The sequence below is a fragment of the Candoia aspera genome, chromosome 6 (genome assembly GCF_035149785.1).
Source record: "Candoia aspera isolate rCanAsp1 chromosome 6, rCanAsp1.hap2, whole genome shotgun sequence".
Classification (NCBI taxonomy): Eukaryota; Metazoa; Chordata; class Lepidosauria; order Squamata; family Boidae; genus Candoia; species Candoia aspera.
This window is the reverse complement of record NC_086158.1, coordinates 30,275,297-30,298,593: the sequence shown is the minus strand read 5'-3', so window position 1 is coordinate 30,298,593 and position 23,297 is coordinate 30,275,297. Positions and strand designations below refer to the sequence as shown.

Genomic DNA, 23,297 nt, shown 5'->3' with positions numbered 1-23,297 from the left:
GAGTGCATCCTGAGAGGTGCTTCATTCCTAGGCAAAGCTCCTCATCAAAGAATTTGCACAGGCCTGGTGGAAACATTTCTGCCATGGGAACAATTTGTTTATTCCATGCAATTTAGAGGATAGCAATTGACTAGAAAACCAACAGCCATTTGTTGCCATTTTTTAAAATATTGCCTTCAGGTGTGTAATAGTTAAGATTAAAATGTGTTTTGTGTAGAAGTATAACTTAGTTCCAGCTCAGGCTAGTGCAGCATGGGCAATCAAATAAAGCCTTTCCTATCCAATAAGCATGGATACCTGTGATTTATCTTGTTCAAGTCTTCTCTTCTGCCTCACAATTTCTTCAAGATGATATACTGATCTGGCTACTACAGGATCAATATTGAACAAGTCATGAGATGTCAGAGATGTTTCCTGTCTCAGCATCCATTTGTAAAAAGGAAGGCCAAGTGGAAGGTCAACCTAAAAGCAAAAGGCAAGAATTTCAATAGCTAAACCAAACCTTTAAAAATATATATAAACTACTGTCTCCTCTAAATAAAATAAACAGTATTTTATCCTATTACAATTATTTTACTATGTATTATCATTTAAACAATATGGTACATATCTTTTCAAGGATTTTAATACAATACAGCACTTGACAATATGCAGGTACAAATATAATAATTTTCATCTCAAGCTGCAGGCTACATTACTGTAGTAAGAAAGCTATCCATACAAATAGCTAACTGTGGAGGATCATTAAGGAGGAATTGTTGGAACCACTGACAGACACAGTGAATGAAATTAAAGACACAAAGGTAATATCACAAACATGGAAAGAAGCATACATAACTTTGATTTACAAAGAAGAGAACAAACCAGAGAAACCAGAATAGTACAGACCAATCTCTTTGTTGAATGTAGACTATATTTTTTTTACAACAATATTAGCTGAACTACCAAAAGGTAAATTGTATCTATATTAGAAACAACTAATGCTGGATAGAATATTTTTTCCAAAATTAAAATATGTACTCCTTAGTTTGCAATTTCACATAAATACCATATGATGTAATAGAAGTTACTTCAAACTTAAATCAGTTTTGCTCTTACCAGTCTAAAATCCATGATTGCTTTTGCCATCAATTTCCCCAAAAAACGGAACTTCATTTTAACTTTAGCAATATGTGCAGGCTTAGCTGTTCTGCCAAATGGAAGTGCAAACAGACCTTGAAGATTATGAATATATTTGGTCCCTTCTTGGCTTCCTATTCAAAACAAAAAGTTGTCTTATGCACAAGTCAAATTACAAAATTAAAGCTAATTACATCTTAAAACTAACCACACCAGTTTAGAAGTACTTACTCTAGGATGTTTTTAAAAACATGGACAGTTTCAAGAGAAATTAACAATATCAAGCAATATAATAATGTTCTGCTGCTCCAAATTGAGCAAAAAGTCAAATGGAATATATCTCAATTATAATTAACATATATTTACAGTTCTGTACCAAGTTTATGGAATTTCTCCAAAGCTTTTGCCTCATTTACAATATCAAATCCTCCAAAATTTCATATCAATCTCAAATTTCTACTTTCTAAAAAAGAATCAAGCAGGGCAATCCTGATCCCTAAATCTTCCAACTAGTGAGAGTTGGGCATAAGTAGGCAAATCCTTGAATTGCCTCTATTGTGGGAATGGAGAGGATTGTTTGTCAGTCCAATGTTCCAATTGCACTTGTAGCTCATTCGGCAGGCTTAAGTCTACCACCAGTTGTATTCCCACTAGTAGTAGTTTTAGAAGTGGAGTATGCCAGGGACATGGCAGAAGTGACCCTAAATCTACTGGATTCTAAAGTCCTTAGACTCTGAAGAGAACCAGGAGCATGACCCTCAGCACACTAATTCTCACAATTTATTCCCCTCTACCCACATCATTGGTTTAAATGGGGAATTAAAAATTTTAAAATATCTGCATACTAGAGTCTCAAATAAAAGGACACCTCTTGCCCAGCAGGAAAAGGCCGGCGAAGCCTGGAAATCATGGACAATCTGCCATTCCCACCCTGTGTTCATATGAAGACTTTTTCACAGGGATATGTCCAAGACTGTGAGAGAAGCTTTGCTTGTTAAACAGAGAAGCTTCTTATTAAGCAGAAGATACTTAATTCTCCTGATCAGACTTTGGAGAGGCAATTATGTTTGTAGTGGACAAGAAATATGTTCCACTGGCAGATACCACTGAATCAATGATGGAATGCAATTTGATTTGACCCTTATTTACCTTTAGGATTGGCAAGAGTAACTTCTTCACCTCTCCATAGGCCCAAGTCTGCTCTTTGTAGTTCCTGAGATACAAGTGCATAAAACTCCAGTGTGGGGCCTAAACCTGTGCCAACCTTTTGAGAAAAAAAAACCACAATTTAACATTTTATGATATGGGGGCGGGGGGGGAGGAGAGAAAAACCAACAACAATCCTGCAACAGGAAATTCTAGCTGTTAAAATCCAGAAATAATCATTAAGCAATTATTTAACTGATAAAGATGTAACAGATGACCTTTCTTTACATTAAAACTATCAGTCCTTAGATAAATTGTTCTAAGGTTCACAGTTGTAACCAAAACAAAAAGCAGCAAGCCATATAGCAAACAGAGGTTCTTGAAAGGAGGAACAAACATAAACAAAAAAGCTGTTGAAAGCACTGCAGTGGAAGACTTCTTTTAATTACAAGTCAATCAGGATGGAAAAACAATCAAAATACTTTTACTTCAAGTACTTTTCCTTCACTCATTTTGTGATATTCTGACCAAATAATGTTAGAGATCCTACTTCAGAAATAATTCTGGGGAATGTATTCTTTTTCAGAATTTTTCAGAAGATGTGACCCAAAATGAGACCTATTTCAAAAATCAATTTGCAAAATTCTGATATTTTTTAACTGAAATATCACAAGATTTCATTCAAGAACAATGACATGAGATTTCATGAAAATTTTGCATTTCAAAGTATTTTTAAATTTAACTTTGGAATTTTGTAGATGCAATGTTGCCAATCCCTGTGCTTACAGGACAGTAGACAAAAAACGAAAGACAGATATTCAGAGTACAGAACTTGTTTAATCCTTTCACTCGCTCACAGTAGAAGATAAATATTAGCACTATATGTAGAACCAAGCAGCCATAATCTTTGCTTACTTCATTTTCATATTGGATTTCCAACATAGCTCTTGAACTGCCCAGATCTTGCATCACTGATTCTGCTTGTTTTAACAATTCCTCTCTGTTCACTGTGCGCTGGTGTGAAAGAAAAGGACAAATTATTTTTCCTGCATTCACAGTCCAGCTACAATTTCTACATAATCATCACAGATGGGAATACAAGTTCACTGATGTAGTCATACATATCCAGAAGCTTCAGCTGGTCCAGAACGCAGTCGCGCGAGCTGTCTTTGGTGCCCCCAGAAGGGCACATGGAACACCGCTGCTGCGCGAGCTGCATTGGGTACCAGTTTGCTTCCGGGTCCAATTCAAGGTGTTGGTTATCACCTTTAAAGCCCTATATGGTATGGGGCCAGGTTACCTGAGGGACCGCCTCTTCCCCATTACGTCAGCCCGTCCCACTCAATTGTGCAGAGAGGGCATGCTGGGGACCCCGTCTCTAAGACAACTTCATTTGGCGGGGTCCAGGAAGCGGGCCTTCTCTGCAGTGGCACCCGCCCTATGGAACATGCTGCCTCTGGAGGTGAGATTGGCCCCATCGCTCCTGGCCTTTCGGGGGAGTCTGAAGACCTGGTTCTGCCACCTCGCTTGGGGCGGAGAGGGGAATAGATCTTCACGGGGATGGCTGCTATAGACCACTCCTCCCACACTTGGACTGCTTTAGATTCTTGTGCCACTTGGACTTTTTTATTTTTTACTTTTATTTATATTATTTATTATTGTAATTTTATAGTGTGGTTTTTATAATTGTTGTTTTAATTGATTACTGTAAACTGCCCAGAGTCCCCCAAAGGGAGGAGATGGGCGGGGACAAATTGGATAAATAAATAAAAATAAATAAATAAATCACACAATTCATCTAAATTACAGTTAATGGAAATTTGACATAGGTTGAATTCACATATCATCCTAGGTCTTGGGTTGTTTTAGCTGTGGTTTGTTGAAATAACCTAATACTGTATTACTGATTAAAAGAATGATCCTGATGTGTTTATTCAATTCCTGGTTTATTCAAAATCCAATGGCTTAAGAAAGACTATTTTCCTACAATAATTACCTTCTTCCGATCCAGCCGGGGTGCTACTCTACTATCCTGAGAATCAGACTGGTTGATTTCTGGATTAGTGTCCAGCAGTCTCTGCATGGCTCGATCGCGGTCAAATGCAGTTACATAAAACAGCATTTGCCGTGTGTCAAACGGAAAGAAAAAAGGACTATAAAAAGAAAAATCATATTTACATTACAAGTTCATTATTCTGGAATTTAAAATTAAATACCATTACAAAACTGTAATCATGAATCTGAAAACACTTCCATTATTTAAACTAGTTCTCACTACCTAATATAATTTTTAAAAATAACTTACCAAATACATTAAGGGAAAAAATATTAAATACAGTAAAATACTTATAGTACACAAGACTACTGAAGGTGCAACTCAACACAAGCATTTAAACATGGCAACTTAATGCCTACTGAGACAAATTTCAAGTAAAGATCCCTAGGAAAGAAGGTCCATGCAAGTGGTTTTCTTGGAAGCTATCAAACATACCTCTGAATTTAATGATGCTCAAACAAGCTGACATGACAGTAGTTAGCCCTTCAAATAAATTCATTCAGAACTTTTATATGTCAAAACCAGCATACAGTAAACTGAATTAGTAAGCTGGTTGAAGTACTGGCAAGATAAAGACTCATCCAAAGCTGAATTTTCAACCAATGACATTTTTAATTTCCAAAATTCATCCTTATGTAAAGTTGTAATTCTATCTAAAAAATCTGGGACATAGAAGTCAGATCACCTAATTGTTTAAAGTTATTATGTGGCATGAATGACACTTGGGGCATTCATTTGAAGAACCAGGTTTTAATAGAACTAAGAACTCTTGGGAGCAGGGATACAACCTAGTGTCATGTCTTGGAAAACTGTCACCCAGAAACAATACTTGTCTTTTCACTATTTTCTCTGTTCTCCCAAACAATAAGTATCTCTCCAAACTGCAAGTATTGCATAACATTAAAAAAACACGCCTGCTCAAACCATTGTACAGATAATTGGTTATTACTCTACTCCATATTGGGTATTTCGGTAACCTGAAATACATAGCCATATGTACACCTAAGGTGATTCTTATTAAATCAGCCTTATACATTTCATAAGGTCATCCACCTACCTACTCCAAAATAAAATTTAGTGTTTTGCATTTACCTCCCTATCTTTTTATTCCTTTATAACAAAGGAATCTTATGCAATAAGGAATGACATATTAAAATATCTACAGTGATTAACAGTAAAGTCTAAAGCCAAACTCCATACCATGACTTTCCAAGCTCTGTCAACCATGTTGGTATGTTTCCTGTCATTATTACCAAAGGATCTTGAAGCTGTCTGTTAGCTTTTGCTGTTAGTTTACTGTTGATAAATTCTGATGTTGGAATAATTTCTTTACAGCTTGCATTCTACAGTAACAAAAAGAAAGTTGTTGCTATTTCAAACTTAACTGTATCAAGACCATTACAATTTTTTCCCCTGAAAATATGTATGAAGCTAGAGATTGTGAAGTGTCTTCTGAACCTGTTTGCCTCAGAACCAGATATGAGCGCATACAACTTAACTTTCCCACTTCCTCTCTGTATTAAATTTCCTCTTCCCATTAACCATGGCACATATAACATACAGAGCTACTACAAAACATGCACAACCACAATTATGGCCCCTTCCCAAACCAAATCAGCTTGCAGGAGCTCAAATCCCTTGCAATGCATTTTGAACTACATTGCCAGGGAATCACTTGGTAAATGACGATGTAAATGATTCCCTCTATTTAACCATTTCTTGGGACATGCACACTTAGCAGGACACTGAATAGATTGTCTTTGCTGTGATCCAAGGCAGCTCTTACATTCATAGAAGTGTCAACTAATCAACATTTGATAAAAATTTTAAAGTGTAATTTCTGCATGAATGGATAAGCAAATAGTATATTATTCAGGTCCCTATAAATTTCTACTGATACAAATTAGATTTGTAGTGAAACAATGCTATTGCCATTGGGCCAATAATCAAGTTTCGTACATTGTTAATTAACATTCCACTGCTGATCTTAAATGGAAAAGTAAACTATTAAAATGTAGTTTAAGTTATCCTTAAGAAAAATTGAAGCTCAACATAGATCCAGACATCTAATGCACCTGTACCATGTGTACTTACATCATACAGATAATACCAATAGCGACTGATGGCATGTAAAACTCTTAAAAGAATAACAACATCTAATGAAGGATCTTCAAAAGTTATACTTTCAGGAGGGGAAGATATAAGATAAACTTCCAAAGGATTTGAGACAGAAGGACATATACCATCTACAAGAAAACACAGAGAAGGAATTATACATTTTCACTGCATTCATTTTACATAATACTAGTACAGAAACACAATGTCAATTATACTGCAGTTGAAGCAATATACTTCAAAACTTATACAACCTTTAGTCTACATTGAGAAATGAACAAATTACATACCATGCCACAATTCATCATGTTTTTTTGCATTTCTGGGCGATGTTTTAGTAGGAGCAGTTTGTGCTCTTCCTCTTTTACCACCAACACAATCTTTATTACTATCTTCATCTTCTTGCACTGGCTTGTACCTATAAGAAATAAATTCTAATATCTAATTGACCAAACAACTGGGAAGCATGAGCAATAGCTTTTTCTCCTTGGAATAATTTAAACACAAAAAATCATGTCAATTAATAATAAAGTTATACCTATAAAATCAAATAGTTCAAAATACTTGATCTTCTTCCAGTCTCTCCTTATTTAAAGTGTCATTTGATGAGGCCCCTCACAGCACTTTCTGTTTGCTTTTCTTGACATGAAATCTGCATTCAACTCTATACTTAGGGATAGGCACTGGTGGAAATTGACCCTCTCCTCCACAAATAATACTTACCGCTAATTAAGAAAACCCATGAAAAAATCCTATGCAATTTAGATTTGGTAATTATCTCTCTGCCAATATCCTAATACTGAAATGGGTAAAACAGAACAGCATTTTGCCTCCTCTTTTACTTGATATTTATTTGAACTCTATAGTTCCAGTTTAACTAAAAACAACTTTTAACCTTCCAGTCTGAGGAATAGACAGATCACCATGTTTCACTATGCTGATGATGGAGCTATCTTTTTTGCTACACTGACTGGACTCAGGAGAAGACTTTGAGCTGTAGCACCTACTGTGATGAGGAAAAACTAACCATTAGTTACTCGAAAACTTAAGTTTTTTTTTAAGAGATTCTGTTACCATAAACATCATTGGCAAATAAATGGAAACTAAATGGTACAAGTCAGGTCCATTCAATACCTTGGACTGATATTCCATCCTTCCTGGAAAGAACAAAGTAGTTCTATTATCAAAAAGACCAACAGGGATGCAAGGTTATATTGGGTTTCTATAACGCATGGGACTGGAATGGGCCACTTCACATCAAATGACCACCAGATCTACTACTGTGGACAAGAGGACCACAGAAGAAATGGAGTAGCCTTCATAATTAATAGTCAAGTGGCTAAAGCACTGCTTGGATACAATCCAAAAAACGACAGAATGATCTCAATTCGAATTCAGGGCAAGCCATCTAACATCACAGTGATCCAAATATACGCCCCAACCACAAATGCTGAAGAAGCTGAAGTAGAGCAGTTCTATGAGGATCTGCAGCACCTACTAGACGACACGCCTAAAAGAGATGTTATTTTCATCACAGGAGACTGGAATGCTAAGGTGAGCAGTCAAATGACACCTGGAATTACAGGTAAGTATGGCCTGGGAGAACAAAACGAAGCAGGACATAGGCTGATAGAATTTTGCCAAGACAATTCACTCTGCATAACAAACACTCTCTTCCAACAGCCTAAGAGACGGCTTTATACATGGACTTCACCAGATGGACAACACCGAAATCAGATTGACTACATCCTTTGCAGCCAAAGGTGGCGGACATCTGTACAGTCGGTAAAAACAAGGCCTGGAGCTGACTGTAGTTCCGATCACGAACTTCTTCTTGCACAATTTAGGATCAGACTAAAGAGATTAGGGAAGACCCACAGATCAGCTAGATATGAGCTCACTAATATTCCTAAGGAATATGCAGTGGAGGTGAAGAATAGATTTAAGGGACTGGACTTAGTAGATAGGGTCCTGGAAGAACTCTGGACAGAAGTTGGCAGCATTGTTCAGGAGGCGGCAACAAAATACATCCCAAAGAAAGAGAAAACCAAGAAGGCAAAATGGCTGTCTGCTGAGACACTAGAAGTAGCCCAAGAAAGAAGGAAAGCAAAAGGCAACAGTGATAGGGGGAGATATGCCCAATTAAATGCAAAAGTCCAGAGGTTAGCCAGAAGAGATAAGGAATTATTTTTAAACAAGCAGTGCGTGGAAGTGGAAGACGACAATAGAATAGGAAGGACAAGAGACCTCTTCCAGAAAATTAGAAACATTGGAGGTAAATTCCAGGCAAAAATGGGTATGATCAAAAACAAAGATGGCAAAGAACTAACAGAAGAAGAAGAGATCAAGAAAAGGTGGTAAGAATATACAGAAGACCTGTATAGGAAGGATAACAATATCGGGGATAGCTTTGATGGTGTGGTCAGTGAGCTAGAGCCAGACATCCTGAAGAGTGAGGTTGAGTGGGCCTTAAGAAGCATTGCTAATAACAAGGCAGCAGGAGACGACGGCATCCCAGCTGAACTATTCAAAATCTTGAAAGATGATGCTGTCAAGGTAATGCATGCTTTATGCCAGCAAATTTGGAAAACACAAGAATGGCCATCAGATTGGAAAAAATCAACTTATATCCCCATACCAAAAAAGAGGAACACTAAAGAATGTTCAAACTATCGAACAGTGGCACTCATTTCACATGCCAGTAAGGTAATGCTCAAGATCCTGCAAGGTAGACTTCAGCAGTTCATGGAGCGAGAATTGCCAGATGTACAAGCTGGGTTTAGAAAAGGCAGAGGAACTAGAGACCAAATTGCCAATATCCGCTGGATAATGGAAAAAGCCAGGGAGTTTCAGAAAAACATCTATTTCTCTTTGATTGACTATTCTAAAGCCTTTGACTGTGTGGACCATAACAAATTGTGGCAAGTTCTTAGTGGCATGGGGATACCAAGTCATCTTGTCTGCCTCCTGAAGAATCTGTATAACGACCAAGTAGCAACAGTAAGAACAGACCACGGAACAACGGACTGGTTTAAGATTGGGAAAGGAGTATGGCAGGGCTGTATACTCTCACCCTACCTATTCAACTTGTATGCAGAACACATCATGCGACATGCTGGGCTTGAGGAATCCAAGGCTGGAGTTAAAATCTCTGGAAGAAACATTAACAATCTCAGATATGCAGATGATACCACTTTGATGGCTGAAAGCGAAGAGGAACTGAGGAGCCTTATGATGAAGGTGAAAGAAGAAAGTGCAAAAGCTGGTTTGCAGCTAAACCTCAAAAAAACCAAGATTATGGCAACCAGCTTGATTGATAACTGGCAAATAGAGGGAGAAAATGTAGAAGCAGTGAAAAACTTTGTATTCCTAGGTGCAAAGATTACTGCAGATGCTGACTGCAGTCAGGAAATCAGAAGACAATTAATCCTTGGGAGAAGAGCAATGACAAATCTCGATAAAATAGTTAAGAGCAGAGACATCACACTGACAACAAAGGTCCACATAGTTAAAGCAATGGTGTTCCCCGTAGTAACATATGGCTGCGAGAGCTGGACCATAAGGAAGGCTGAGAGAAGGAAGATAGATGCTTTTGAACTGTGGTGTTGGAGGAAAATTCTGAGAGTGCCTTGGACTGCAAGAAGATCAAACCAGTCCATACTCCAGGAAATAAAGCCAGACTACTCACTTGAGGGAATGATATTAAAGGCCAAACTGAAATACTTTGGCCACATCATGAGAAGACAGGACAGCCTGGAGAAGATGTTGATGCTAGGGAGAGTGGAAGGCAAAAGGAAGAGGGGCCGACCAAGGGCAAGGTGGATGGATGATATTCTAGAGGTGACGGACTTGTCCCTGGGGGAGCTGGGGGTGTTGACGACCGACAGAAAGCTCTGGCGTGGGCTGGCCCATGAAGTCACGAAGAGTCGGAAGCGACTAAATGAATAAACAACAACAACAATAACGCATGAGGAGGCTACTGTACATTAGTGGCCATCAGTATCTTTAAAGCAAAACCGATCTCTCAGATGCTGTATGGTTCTGAGGTGTGTTCCTACAAAATGTTAAATCCAGTGAAAACCATCCAATCCAAATTTTTGAACCTTACGGTTTTAAATGGTCTTCCTTGTGGCAAGGGCCTTTGTTTGTTTACTTAACTAATGGCTTGAACCATGTTTACTCTATCTATCTATCTATCTATCTATCTATCTATCTATCTATCTATCTATCTATCTAATTTATATGGCTGCCATCTCACAGGAAGTGATTCTGGCTATGTACATCAATAAAACAAATATATAAAAAACGATCAATATAAAAATATAAAAACATGATAAAAAATTTAAAATATACAAACAACATGGAGAAAATAAAAGATCAACCACAATGGAGCTACATAAGAATGTTGCTGATTCCCTGGGACCTCCAGGTCTGGTAACATAACCAGGTCTTGAGGGACTTCTGGAATGTTAACAGGGATGGAGCTAACCTTACTGTGTGTGTGTGTGTGTGTATGCACGCGTGCACATGTGCAGAATGTTCCATAGGGTAGGCCCACCTTCTGGGACCCACCAAACGGAGGTCCCTGGCAGATAGTAGCTGCAACATGCCTTCTCTGCCTGATATAATGGGACGGGCTGATGCAATCAGTCCCACTGATAACCCGGTCCCATGCCATGAATGGCTTTAAAGGTCAAAACCAGCACCTTAAATTGGACCCAGAAACAGACTGGCAGCCAATGCAGCTCGCAGATCAGAGGTGTAATATGTGCTCTTCTGGGAGCACCCATAACTGCCCACGCTGCTGCATTTTGGATACTCTTCAAGAGCAGCCTCATGTAAAGTGCATTACAATAGTCCAATCTGGAGGTGACTAGGGCATGAATGACTGTGAGCAGAGCCTACTGATCTAGGAAAGGGTGCAGTTGGCGCACAACACGAACATGTGCAAAGGCCCTCCTAGCCACGACTGCTACCTGCTCATTGAGCATGAATCATGAGTCTAGGAGGGCCCCCAGATTATGCACCAGGTCTGTCTGGGGCAGTGCCACCCCATCCAACACCAAAGATGGCATAGTCCTAGAACCAGTAAGCCCCAAAACCCAAAGCACCCAGTCTTGCCAGGGTCCAGCTAAAGCCTGCCTTTCCCTATCCAGACCCTCACAGCCTCCAGGCACCTGGATAAGACATTCACAGCATTGCTTAATTCACCAGCATACTGATGATACCATACCCCATGGCAATGGATGAGCTCACCCAGTGGCTTCATATAGATGTTAAATAGGAGAGTGGAGAGCACCGAACCCTATGGCACCCCACATAGGAGCCGAGGGTGGGATCTCTCTTCCCCAATCACCACTGACTGGAATCGACCCTGAAGAAAGCAGGATCAGCATCACACCATGCCACCCACATCCAATCCTCTGAGCCAATCCAGAAGGATACTATGGTTGATGGTACTGAAAGTCACCGGGAGGTCAAGTAGGACAAGGATGGATGCACAACCCCCATCCCACCCTCACCAGAGATCATCCAAAAGTGTTACCAATGCTGTTTCCATCCCATACCAGGTTCTGAATCCTGACTGAAAAGGATCCAGATAATCTGTTTCATCCAAGGCCCTCTGAAGCTGTTGCACAACCATCTTCTCAACCACCTTCCCCAAAAAGGGGAGGTTAGATATTGGACAAAAATTGTCCAGTATTGTGGGTTCCAGCAATGGCTTCTTGAGAAGGGGGCAAACCAAAGCCTCTTTAAGAGGTAAAGGAATAACCCCCCCCACTCAAAGAAGAATTAACCACTGCTAGAACCCACTCACATGACACCCCCCAGGCCACTTTCACAAGCCAGGAGAGGCATGGGTCTAAAGAGCAGGTGGCTGAGCTCACAGTCCTAAGGAACCTGTCTACTTCCTCAGGTCCAACAGGTTCAAACTGTTCCCAGATAACCGGGCAAGACTCCACCACAGGCATCTCCTCTGGACCTACAATAAGGCTGGTGTCTAACTGCGAGTGAATCTGAGCAATTTTGTTCAACAGGTGCTGAGCAAATTCCTCCACACGTCCCTGCAAAAGGTTCCCCGGACCCCCTTTACCCAAGAGGGCTCATGTCACCCAAAACAGGGCTGCAGGGTGGCAATCTGTGGATACAATAAGGGTGGAGAAGCACTGCCGCTTTGCTCTTCTTACTGCCACAAGGTAGGTCTTAATAGCAGCTCTATTATGATGGACCGTGCAGCAGACCAATAGGAACAACTCCCAGCTCCCTCTGAAACTCATCCAGCTGGGGGCAGACCAATCTAATGGGTCCAGCCTTGCTGCAGTGGATAGTGGCGCTAGAGAATCTGATGGCGTAATCAGACCATGACAAGGGAGACACCAAGAGCTCCCCCAACTTCAGATCACATAGCCACTGCTCTGACATATCCAAGCAGTTTTCTGAACAGTACAGAAGCCATTTTACACTGTCTCCTATGATTTTTTTCAACTACCTAGTCTAGCTTACAGCCCTGGAATTCTCTGGTGGTCTCCCATCCAGATAACTACCAGACCCACCCATGCTTCACTTCAGAATCCAGACAAAACTGGTTAGGTGCTGCCATCTGCTGTGACGTATACATGTCAAATGAAAGATTCACTTGAAGTTTGGGAAGTGGCTGTTCTTAGTGAAATGTTATGGCCTAACAAATTAATCAGACTCCAAGGTGCCAAAGATATTCTCATCAAAAAGTCTACTGGAGGATAAAAGTTCCATTCTATTATTCAATTTAAAGAGGTTAGGAATTTAACCATAAGGTCTATCCCAAAGAGGCCCACACCCTCCCTTTCCAATTCGCTTTAACATATGAAGAAGTGACCATTCCATACTGACTTCTAGTTACAATGCTAGAGCCAAAATATCAGCCACTGAAAAGAGATACAAACAATTAAAGTTGGACTAGGCCTTAGGAGACCTAGGTTCAAATCCCCCCACAGCTATTGAAATTTAATGGAGGATTTGAGCCAGTCATTATCTCTCAGCTCAACCTATTGTAATGGGCATAGGAAAAATTGGAACTGGGAGTCCTATATACACCATCTTGAACTCCTGGTGGAAGGTGGGATATGAATCAAATATATAAACAAATATAAATTTAAAATAATTATGAATAAATAAAAATAGCACATTTCAGGCACTGAGTGTCATATTTCACCTCATTGTAGAGTCACCAGTATTAACTTGAAACATTCAGTCTTATTATTCAAACAAGTTATTTTCTAAAATGCAACAAGTAGTCTCCTAATGTTCATTCACCAGCAGATAAACATTTAATTTTGGTGTCTATTCTTCATTCAGGCTCTAAACTGGCAAGCAACGAAGCCAGAATTACTTTTTCCTGTTTGAAATTGAGGAAATAAACTAAGGCCAATCTTTCTCCCAGGAATGCTTTCTTTTTTTCTTGATTTTTACACTAGATTAAACCATTCAGAAAGCTTTAAAATAAATCTTCCCCAACCTATTGCACTCCATGTTGTCATGCTGGCTAGGAATTAATAGTAGTTAAAATGCACTGGATTTATAAATAAAAAGTGTGTATGTGTGTATATCTGTCACAAATACTAATTCAATTATTTCTCAAAATAGATAAAGTAAAAACAACATCCATGCTGACTGTTAAAAAGCAAGACCTTCGCTCAAATAGCTTAATATATATTTGCATTACATTTACATGATAATTGTCATTGATCCTTTCTTTTGACTCACCAAATGGTATGGGTTTTGGTCCATATGCCAGCTCTTCCCAATGGGTTACTTTCATCATCTGTAGACTCCCTCTCTTCTTCAGCTTGCAAACTGAATTGTCTAACTGCTTGATAAACTGTCATGTTGTATGGCAGGAGATGGTCTCCAATGTAGAATTGAAGCCGGTGCCTCACATTCCCTGAATTTAGGAACTGAGCAGCCTATATTAAAAAAGAAGAAAAAGTAGTGATGGGGGAAGAAAAACCTTTAAAAACAACTTTTGAAAATGCAAAGCAGAGTTATACACTGAACAGTGTCTTACCAGAGATTCATCTATTTCCTCATCTGATCCATCATCATCACTATCTTCATCATCTTCTCTCACTCTGCCATAACCTAAGATAAAAAAAGAACAAATGTGCAACTCTCAAAACAGAATGGTTTTGAAGTAATAACAGAAGCTTCAAAAATATATTTTATGCTCTTATATTTATAGATTTTTTTTCTACAGTGGAGGAAGCAAAGAAAGGGAAAAATTGCCCTGGCTTTTTAAAACTATTTTTTATTAAATGCTAAATCACTGTGTAGTATTATATCTGAAGTAACCCAATACACAAAGAATAATATGGTATGGGAGTTCCAAGAAGCTTACCAAGAAGCTTCATCATACTGAATGACTTAAGGAAGGACAATTAGAACTGTCTGCTCAAGGTGTGGAGAGAGTTACTAGCAGGTTTCTTCTGGGCTAAGTGATAGGTGCTATGGCTTTTAGATTATTATTATTACTATATACACAACAATGTGAAATCACAGCTGCCAGTTCTTTAGCTGGTGCTAGCCTTCATTTGCATTGAGTTCTTCCCAAGAACCTAGGATGTCATAACGTATCAGCGTAGTATATGTGCGGATCCAAGCAGTGTGGCCTTTTGTAATAGACAGATGGAAATTTGGTCAACACACACATTTTCTAAGTGCCACCCAAGGTGGTGGTGGTGGTGGTTATATCGTTTTTGTTAACTCTGTTTACGATCATTTTTGCTTATACCACAGAAGTCATTGTTTGGATGGATGGATGGATGGATGGATGGATGGACAGACAGACAGACAAATAAACAAATAAATAAATGCCTTCCTATGTCCTCTAACACCTATTTTGCTTTACTCCTTACTAAGATACAGGCTCACACAAACTAATACATATACCTCTATTATGGATTTCTATTAGACATGCAAGATAGGGAGCAATTGTCATAGAGGGAGCAATCGCCACATGAGCTATATATCCCAGCAGCAAGGAAGAATTTGAGCAGGGAATGTTGTCATATCACACTGGAAAAGTTCCTTGCCTTATGGAATACATGCAATCCCTGACATTCCAGATATCAGCTGGCTGCTGATCTACCAGGAAAAATGTTACGTGTACACATGCTGACTCCTGACCTAAAAACCATCAACAAATACAGCATTAAGGGGTGAACAACTGCCCACCTATGATGTAAACTCAGAGCAGTATCACCAAATGTCCATTTCAGCCAGTTTGGTCTAGTAGTTAAGGTGTTGGGCTTGAAACCAGGACTCTGTGAGTTCTAGTCCTGCCTTAGGCATGAAAGCCGGCTGGGTGACCTTGGGCCAGTCACTCTCTCTCAGCCCAACTCACCTCAAAGGGTTGCTGTTGTGGGGAAAATAGGAGGAGGAAGGAGTATTTGGTATGTTTGCCACCTTGAGTTATTTATAGAAATAATAAAGGCGAGATAAAAATTAAACAAATAAAAAATAAATTTCTCACCAATATATATGTAACCTACTACTCCATGAACATAGAAGAACAGCATCTAAAGCAATGGGCTTGTCAGCAGGACACTGTGGGCAAAGCATTCAGTCATAGACAGCCACTGTCATCTGCCCCTAAACATACTACCTTGCTGAGATTATACTCTGGTAAGCCTTTTTAACTAGAGTTATAACAATATTCAATAAGAAATGTCTTTCAAGTAGTGCTATTTGTCCAGATTAACTTGTTAACATATTCCTGCTTCTGGACTATATATAAACACAGACCATTTAGATTGGGCAGACCAAACTGTTCTTAGAAGTATCACTCCAGTTGCTAAGAATGTAACAATTGAGAACTAATGCAAGAGAAACTAGAATGAGAATCAAACTGAGAAATTATATGCAGTGTTATGCAAAGAAGACTTGGCTAGGCTGTTTAAAAACTTTTTAACTAAGTGGGTTATGATATGTAAAAGCTGGACTCCTAAAACACAACTAGAAATAACATACGATCATGACCATACATTGGTAGTGGCTCATTAACAAGAATAAAATACCTCTAACTACAAGATATCTTTCAATGGCTTGTACCAACGCTAGAGGATCTATCTTCACAGGTCCACCCTTCCACTGTTTCACGTTTGCACAGTCTGGATGTCTTTGCAGCTGGCATTTTAACTGATGAGTGTTGAAAAATTTTAAAGCTTGGGATCCTCTGTTAAGAGAAAAACTCAAGATAATTTATGAAAAACGTTGCTACAGTTATTCTATTTTAGTTTCATATAATAAATTCATTACAATAATTAAAATAGTTTACTTTTTGCACTGGCTACACAGATTAAACTGGTAAGAGTACAGGTATTTCTAATCTGTCTTTCTAATTCAGAACCTCCATACCACCATATAATATCTTTCCATTGATTATAGCAAGGTGCTGTTCAAGACAGTTTAAATTGACTAAGGCAGCATCTTCATACAACCTTACTCAGGGTAAGACCCATTAAAAAATGTGACTTTCTTTTGAATAAATATGCAGAGTAGTGCACTACAAAACACTAATAGAAGAATACAATTAGACACTATTTCAGTACAACTCCCATCTTGTTAATTTTAATCTAAACGTCCAAGTATACAAACATGTTGGGTTATTGCTTTTACAGAAAAATTCTAGTTCTGTAGATTTTCATCAATGTAGTGTGTGAAAGCAACATAGACTTCCACTATCCCACAATTTCTACAGATGCAATGGGACGATAGAAGATACAGGCACATTTCAGTGAAGCTGATACCCACTTGATTTAAGAGCTAACACTTCTCAACAGTTACTTCTGTGTATTTTTTAACTTGGTGAATTCCTCAAATGGCAGTTCCTTTCAGAAACTGTGTAGATCAGTTAAGAAAATGATTATGGATATTAACACCAAAAATGCTTATTTATCAACCTACAGAAACATTTATGCTAGATATCAATGGTAGAATTTTATTTTTGAAAGATAGATTTGCTTATCTTGAAAGGAAGGAAACCATTTGGACTATAGTTTCAATGGCAATCTCATTTAATATGTTTGGTCTGAGATTTGTATGGTGCCTTCTGTGTCTTTTCTTCATAATCCATATGGATTTTCATACATCGGTTAAAATTATTCATCAAATAAGTAGATATCTTAATTCAAAGATAATTCTATAAGAAAAATTATGTAAAATAATACTCTGAAGAAAGATTCTTCTAGCAGTTCTATACTAGACTTTTTGTCTTGCAGATAAGGGGCAGAATAGTCAGAAAGACAGGTTGGTTATTTGTAACTATAAATCTTTTGGTTGGCATCTGCACATTCACACATATGGATTTTACACCTGCATTAAAGCCCATCAAGAACCTTCTATAGTTGAGTTTTTTTGGTGGAAAATATGTCAGTATTGTCTAGGACATTCTCCTGTTTCCTTCTCAGTTCCCAAGGACTAGCAAAGAAATACTTGAACTAGAGTCACTCAGCAAAATGGGCACCTAAAAGAGGAAGGAGAGTGTTTTGTGTGTGAATGCACAGATGATAAAGAACCACAGCTGCAGATAAACTATCTGTTTTTCTTTACTGTGGTCTCAGTGCAACACACATTTGGGGGAGTAGCAAGTTTAACTGACAGTGGTGGATAGGTGCTCCTCTTAGATCAAAACAAATGAGAGTACTACCCTACCAAATTAAGGATCTACCCTGGCCCACTGATCAAGTTGGGAACATCTGACAAAACGCAATGGTCTTAACAAGATGCCTCTTTGTAGAGATCTGGCAGAAATATACCCTTAAATAGAACTGTTAATATGTGGAGTGAACACACAACAATTCCAAATGCATTCAGAATCCATTACACATGAATGGACAGGAAATTGCAATGAGGCTTCTCACAGTCACTCAGGGGAATACTACAGGCAACAGAACAATTGTATCTGAGCTGCACTGTAGAAGGAAGAGGGACTGATAAACTACTGAAAATGGGCACCTGTTCTGAAAAATCACATCTGGGTAAAAGACCCTTGGGGCACACCCACAGCAGAGAATAAGACACCATTGCTGTGAGTCCCAAGAGCCATTGTACTAACAGAGCACTAACCTGATGGTATTGGTCCACAAAGCTACAGACTGGAGCCCAACACTTATACCATCTCTTTGAAGACAAAATCAGTGAGTGAACTTAGCAACAGAGGAGATTAAAGAAAAAGGGGCTTCCTCAACAATTAACTAACTGCTCAAGTGGCTGAAAAGGAACCAAGAGGAAAGGAGAAGCACTGTTTCCTTGCATGCCAATACTGGCATAGCTCCCTGGAAAAATTTTCTTCAGCCATAGAAGATTCACAAACCCCATATATAAGTGATACACACAGGCCTCGCATGAAGAACTGGAGGCACCTCTACAGATGTTACCTTTGCAACTATTCCATAAAGGGATAGTTTAAACCATGAATAACACCTGGGAAACAACTGGGAGCAAAGAGGTTTGTTCTCACAATATCAGAAGGAGACCTAATATAGTAATATTATAAATCTAATCTATATGCACTAAATTCAAACCAAGAATTGTTTTCTCTAAATACAAAGTACAATCAATATTGATTAACCTCTAGTAGTTAATGAGCATCAGCATCCAAGAAAATTAAACCATCAGAACTTGCCTTGATTAAAATACTGGAGCTACAATACAACTTGCAACTGCAATAATGATACTGTATTAGCCTCAAGACACAGTAAAATTCAGAAGACAACCATATTTTAACTTTCACTACTGGAAAAAAGTTTACCGGCAGATTAACAAAAATGACAGGATCGTTGGCTGAAAAAAATCATTATTTTCAAAAGTGCACATATTTCAAAAGACTGAGATAACCTTGAAACTGGAAAACTCTTGAACCTCTACTAGTTTAAAATCTATTATCTTCTTTCATAAACCAACACAGAGAAGGTATTATTGTATGTTGTGCGTGGTCCAAAACGTGTTCTGAATTTAGCTTACATTATCCTACCATATTTGGTCAATACAGTTTTGGTTATAGATCTATCTGGTAATGTCTCCACCACTACAGCTTATATCAAATTCACCTGTGGTGCTAAAGACTGAAAGGGGTCATTTTCTTTTTCTCTCTTATGTGGGTAGTCATAGACTCATATACTTCTCCAGAAGGTTGAGGAAGACTTCAAACTATTTTAGAGGTGAAAATGTGAAATGCAAGTGGAGGAAAGCGGCAAGTCATATTCTGATAATTGAAGTTCATGCATCATGCTGGATTTGGGGAGCTGGAATTTTATAAATATTAAGTCCTTACAACCTCTACAGAAAACAGTTTAAGATGTTCCACCTAACCATATAGTTTGTAAATACCTATTCAATATTTAGAGAAAATATAGTACTGATAATAGAAATTGGTTTTTGAGGTATCAGAACTATGGTTATCTGTTAAAGTGACAATAAACACCATCAGGCACATCATTTTAGCTGTGCAGAATTCATGATACAAGAAACACTCTACAAGGAATACAAATAAGTTTACCTGAGCATTAATCCTTACCTGCTCCCTGTTCCATTTCCACTTGGAAAGTCATGGACTTTAACTGGAAATTGCTCCATCTGGCTAAGACAATTATTCATTTTATGGACCAATGACAACAAAGGTGCATTTTCTAGGGGTTCTAATCTTCCAAGGGGTTCTTCTCCAGGAAGCTGGAAAAGTTAAAAGTTTTTTCCCATTATTTAAAAATCACAAAGCCTGGACAAGTCAGCATTTAGAAACTCCAAACTGACAGACAGAAATGGAACAGAATTATGTAGTTGGAAGGGGCCACTGAATTCATCGCCTGCTTAGCACAGGAACTGAAATTAAAGAATCTCCAATGGATGGCTACCTACTACAGTATTATTCACTTCTCTGGGTAATAGGGAAGCTATATTATCTGTAAGCCGCCCAGAGTCATTGTGTAGGAGATGGGCGGCAGAGAAATTTGAAAAATAAATAAATAAATAAATTCTAAATGTTCAAGACAATACAACCCTGACATACTATAGTTCACTAGAAGCTCTGTAGTTGTATTTTATTTAATTTTGTTAAAATTCTGGATCACTAAACTGAAGAATTTACATATCAAGTAGAAAACTCATAAATTTTTCATTGTATGATGTTAACATCAAACCATATTTCAAAATTTGGCTGTGAAGCACTTACTGGAGTAAAATAACCAGCATACATTTGTCTGACAGAAATACCTTTAATATCATCTCCAAAAGATTTGTAACAGAGTAGATAACGTACACTGGAATGAAGAGACACCTATAATACTGAACAATATACATACTTACAGGAGAAGAGAAAAACACATGAAGGAACCTTTTCAATCTGACATCTCTGCTTACAGCATCTTTTTCACTCTTTGACGTCAAGTAAAGCAGCAGCTGTTTCATAAACCCACTGTGCTGGATCTCAAATGAAGAGACATCAGACTCAGAGACTATACTACGGATTTCTACAAGGCACTCAACTCCACCATCCACCTGAAATAAATAGTCTCTGTATAAGAACAAGACTCAGCAGTGTAGGAACTATTCCATACATGGAACAGAATCACAATAATTAAAAATGGAAACTAGAGAAAGACATACTGCAAAATATATGCAGGTTTAAGTTTTACTGGCTTATTTTGACATAATCTGAGTATGCACAGAACACACACTGTAAGTAAGGGACAGACCACAATATACTCATGCAATGCACGATCACACAGTTAGGATGCTTTAAATATTTCTGTTCAAGACACTTCCTCAGACTGCCCAAGTGAAATTTACACACACAAAAATGGATAATCTTTTCTGCTGACTGATTGAGGCTACAAAGACTAAGGACCAAACTAGGCATTTCTTCTCTCACTTTCATGCCAGTTTCAGTGTCTCCACCATGGCTTAGTTAATTCACCGTTTCCCATTATTTCTGAACCCAGAAATTTTCATTCATTCTCTGTTCACTAATTAGTATACTGATTAGTATATGATCAATGATATTTAAAAACAAATTAGTGATAAAAATATGAAGGACACTTAATATAACTGAATGAGAGTATTAAGGGCCACTCTTACAGAATTATGAGATCATTTTTATTAGCCAAGTACTGGACTAAATAGAGACTACCAGATCCACTGAATTAAGTAGTAAGGCTGTGCAAAGCATCTGAACAAGGTGTTTTGCAATGCATGGGACCATGAATGAAGCATCTATCTTCAAATCATTAAAGCAGCTTCATATTTAGTAGAAAGCAAAGCAACAGGACCATGCATGCAGAGACACCCGAAAACAATTTCTGAAATAACCACATGAGGCTTGCACAGGCCAGAAAGAAAAGGTCTACCCATCACGCTTTGCATTAGTATGAATATATTCTACTACAGGCAGTCCTCATTTAGTGACCACAATGGGGACCAGCAACTAGCTCATTAAGCAAAGCAGTCACTAACTGAAACCACAACTGTGCTTATGATCTTACTTCAGCTTTCCTTTGCTTTACAGACCTGCGAAGGTCATAAATGTGAGGACTGGTCGCAAAGTTACTTTCTCATTACTGTTGTACAAGGCAGTTGCTAAACGAGGACTACCTGTACCTTGAAATGAGTATAACTATTTTTGAAGTGCTTCAACTGAAGCAATAGCTGTTTTTTATGGGTACTTTCAAAGCCCAATTTTCCCACATTGACATTTTTATATTCAATTATTTTAAAATATGTACTGCCAAGAAAACAACTTTTAGATGGCACAGGCTAAATCCAAAAACGATTCAAATGCAAAATTCTAGTATATTTAAACATAAGGTGTGGCTATCCTGCTATATTTTTCTGAAAAGGAAGCTTGGCCCCATTTCTTCCATGGCATTCACATCTTCATACTGGATCATTATCTGGAATAGGAATTCCATAACTATCTGTATTTGGCCTGTCAGCCCAAGTTACTTCTATTTGCAAAAATTCACACTAAAGATTGAGCTTAGGCTCTAGTTTTGCTCTTTGTTCAACTGTGCTCACTAACATTATTCTAAAATTATAATTTAGAATAAAAAGAAAAACAGAAGGTCATACAATTCTAATTATACCCTAAAGAACTAGTTGAATAAAACTGACAGGGACAATGCATCAGCATCTTTCTTCAGAAAAGAGAACTACAAACCAAAAAAGCAAAATCCTAGATCACCACCAAGTTTTAAAAATCTATCGTTTCCAAAGCAAAGCTATATACATTAAACGTTTTTTGCTTAAGCCAGAAGAAATGTATAGTTTAAGCAGCATTGTCCTCCCAAAAAAGTTATCCTTTTATTCAAAGGCAGATGAAAAAGATATCCTAACCTGAAGGTTGAGTTGTTCAGTTGCAGTGCAAAGTCTCTGTAACACATTTAGCGCAGGGTTGCTTCCATCCATATTCTCCGAGCTAAAATAACGTTCCACAAATTTGTGAGCTTGCTCCTTAATCCAACCCTTAATTTTCTCTCTACAAGAAATGTACAATTTAATATATTACACACAGATTCCTCTTGACACACATTTCTCTGTACACATAGAACAACTCTTGACTACATATTTATAATGTAAACAAGAGTCACAACATTTCAGAGAGTGAAAATTAAAAGCCAAAGGTTTTCCTTCCACCAGTAATCCCCACTTATTTTAGACTGACTTATTTCTTCAACATTCCTTTTCTTTTTACAGTAAGCATAGTATTCTTGCCCTACTTATTCTTCCTAGTTCCAGCTGGAAAGACGTGTTCTTTGATTTTCAAACATACACCTACATTCCTTGGTAGTCTCCATCATCTAACTATTGGATAACGTTTTTGACCCAACATGCT

General features: G+C 38.1%; 1 protein-coding gene across 5 annotated transcripts in view; it reads right to left on the bottom strand.

The window, feature by feature from the left end:
- The window catches only part of TRIP12 (thyroid hormone receptor interactor 12), a 107,972-nt gene that overhangs the window by 6,084 nt on the left and 78,591 nt on the right, over nucleotides 1-23,297 (bottom strand). For 3 of the 5 annotated variants that reach the window (XM_063306662.1, XM_063306665.1, XM_063306664.1), the window contains 14 exons: nucleotides 22,799-22,940; nucleotides 20,774-20,965; nucleotides 19,989-20,140; nucleotides 16,489-16,661; nucleotides 14,481-14,554; nucleotides 14,180-14,379; nucleotides 6,727-6,854; nucleotides 6,416-6,567; nucleotides 5,522-5,664; nucleotides 4,262-4,418; nucleotides 3,181-3,279; nucleotides 2,269-2,383; nucleotides 1,099-1,253; nucleotides 298-462 (listed from right to left, as the gene is read on the bottom strand). In XM_063306662.1, the coding sequence (XP_063162732.1) occupies nucleotides 298-462; nucleotides 1,099-1,253; nucleotides 2,269-2,383; nucleotides 3,181-3,279; nucleotides 4,262-4,418; nucleotides 5,522-5,664; nucleotides 6,416-6,567; nucleotides 6,727-6,854; nucleotides 14,180-14,379; nucleotides 14,481-14,554; nucleotides 16,489-16,661; nucleotides 19,989-20,140; nucleotides 20,774-20,965; nucleotides 22,799-22,940 (2,047 nt within the window). The remainder of the gene's footprint in view (nucleotides 1-297; nucleotides 463-1,098; nucleotides 1,254-2,268; nucleotides 2,384-3,180; nucleotides 3,280-4,261; nucleotides 4,419-5,521; nucleotides 5,665-6,415; nucleotides 6,568-6,726; nucleotides 6,855-14,179; nucleotides 14,380-14,480; nucleotides 14,555-16,488; nucleotides 16,662-19,988; nucleotides 20,141-20,773; nucleotides 20,966-22,798; nucleotides 22,941-23,297) is intronic. The other 2 variants (XM_063306663.1, XM_063306666.1) reach the window with 1 other exon arrangement.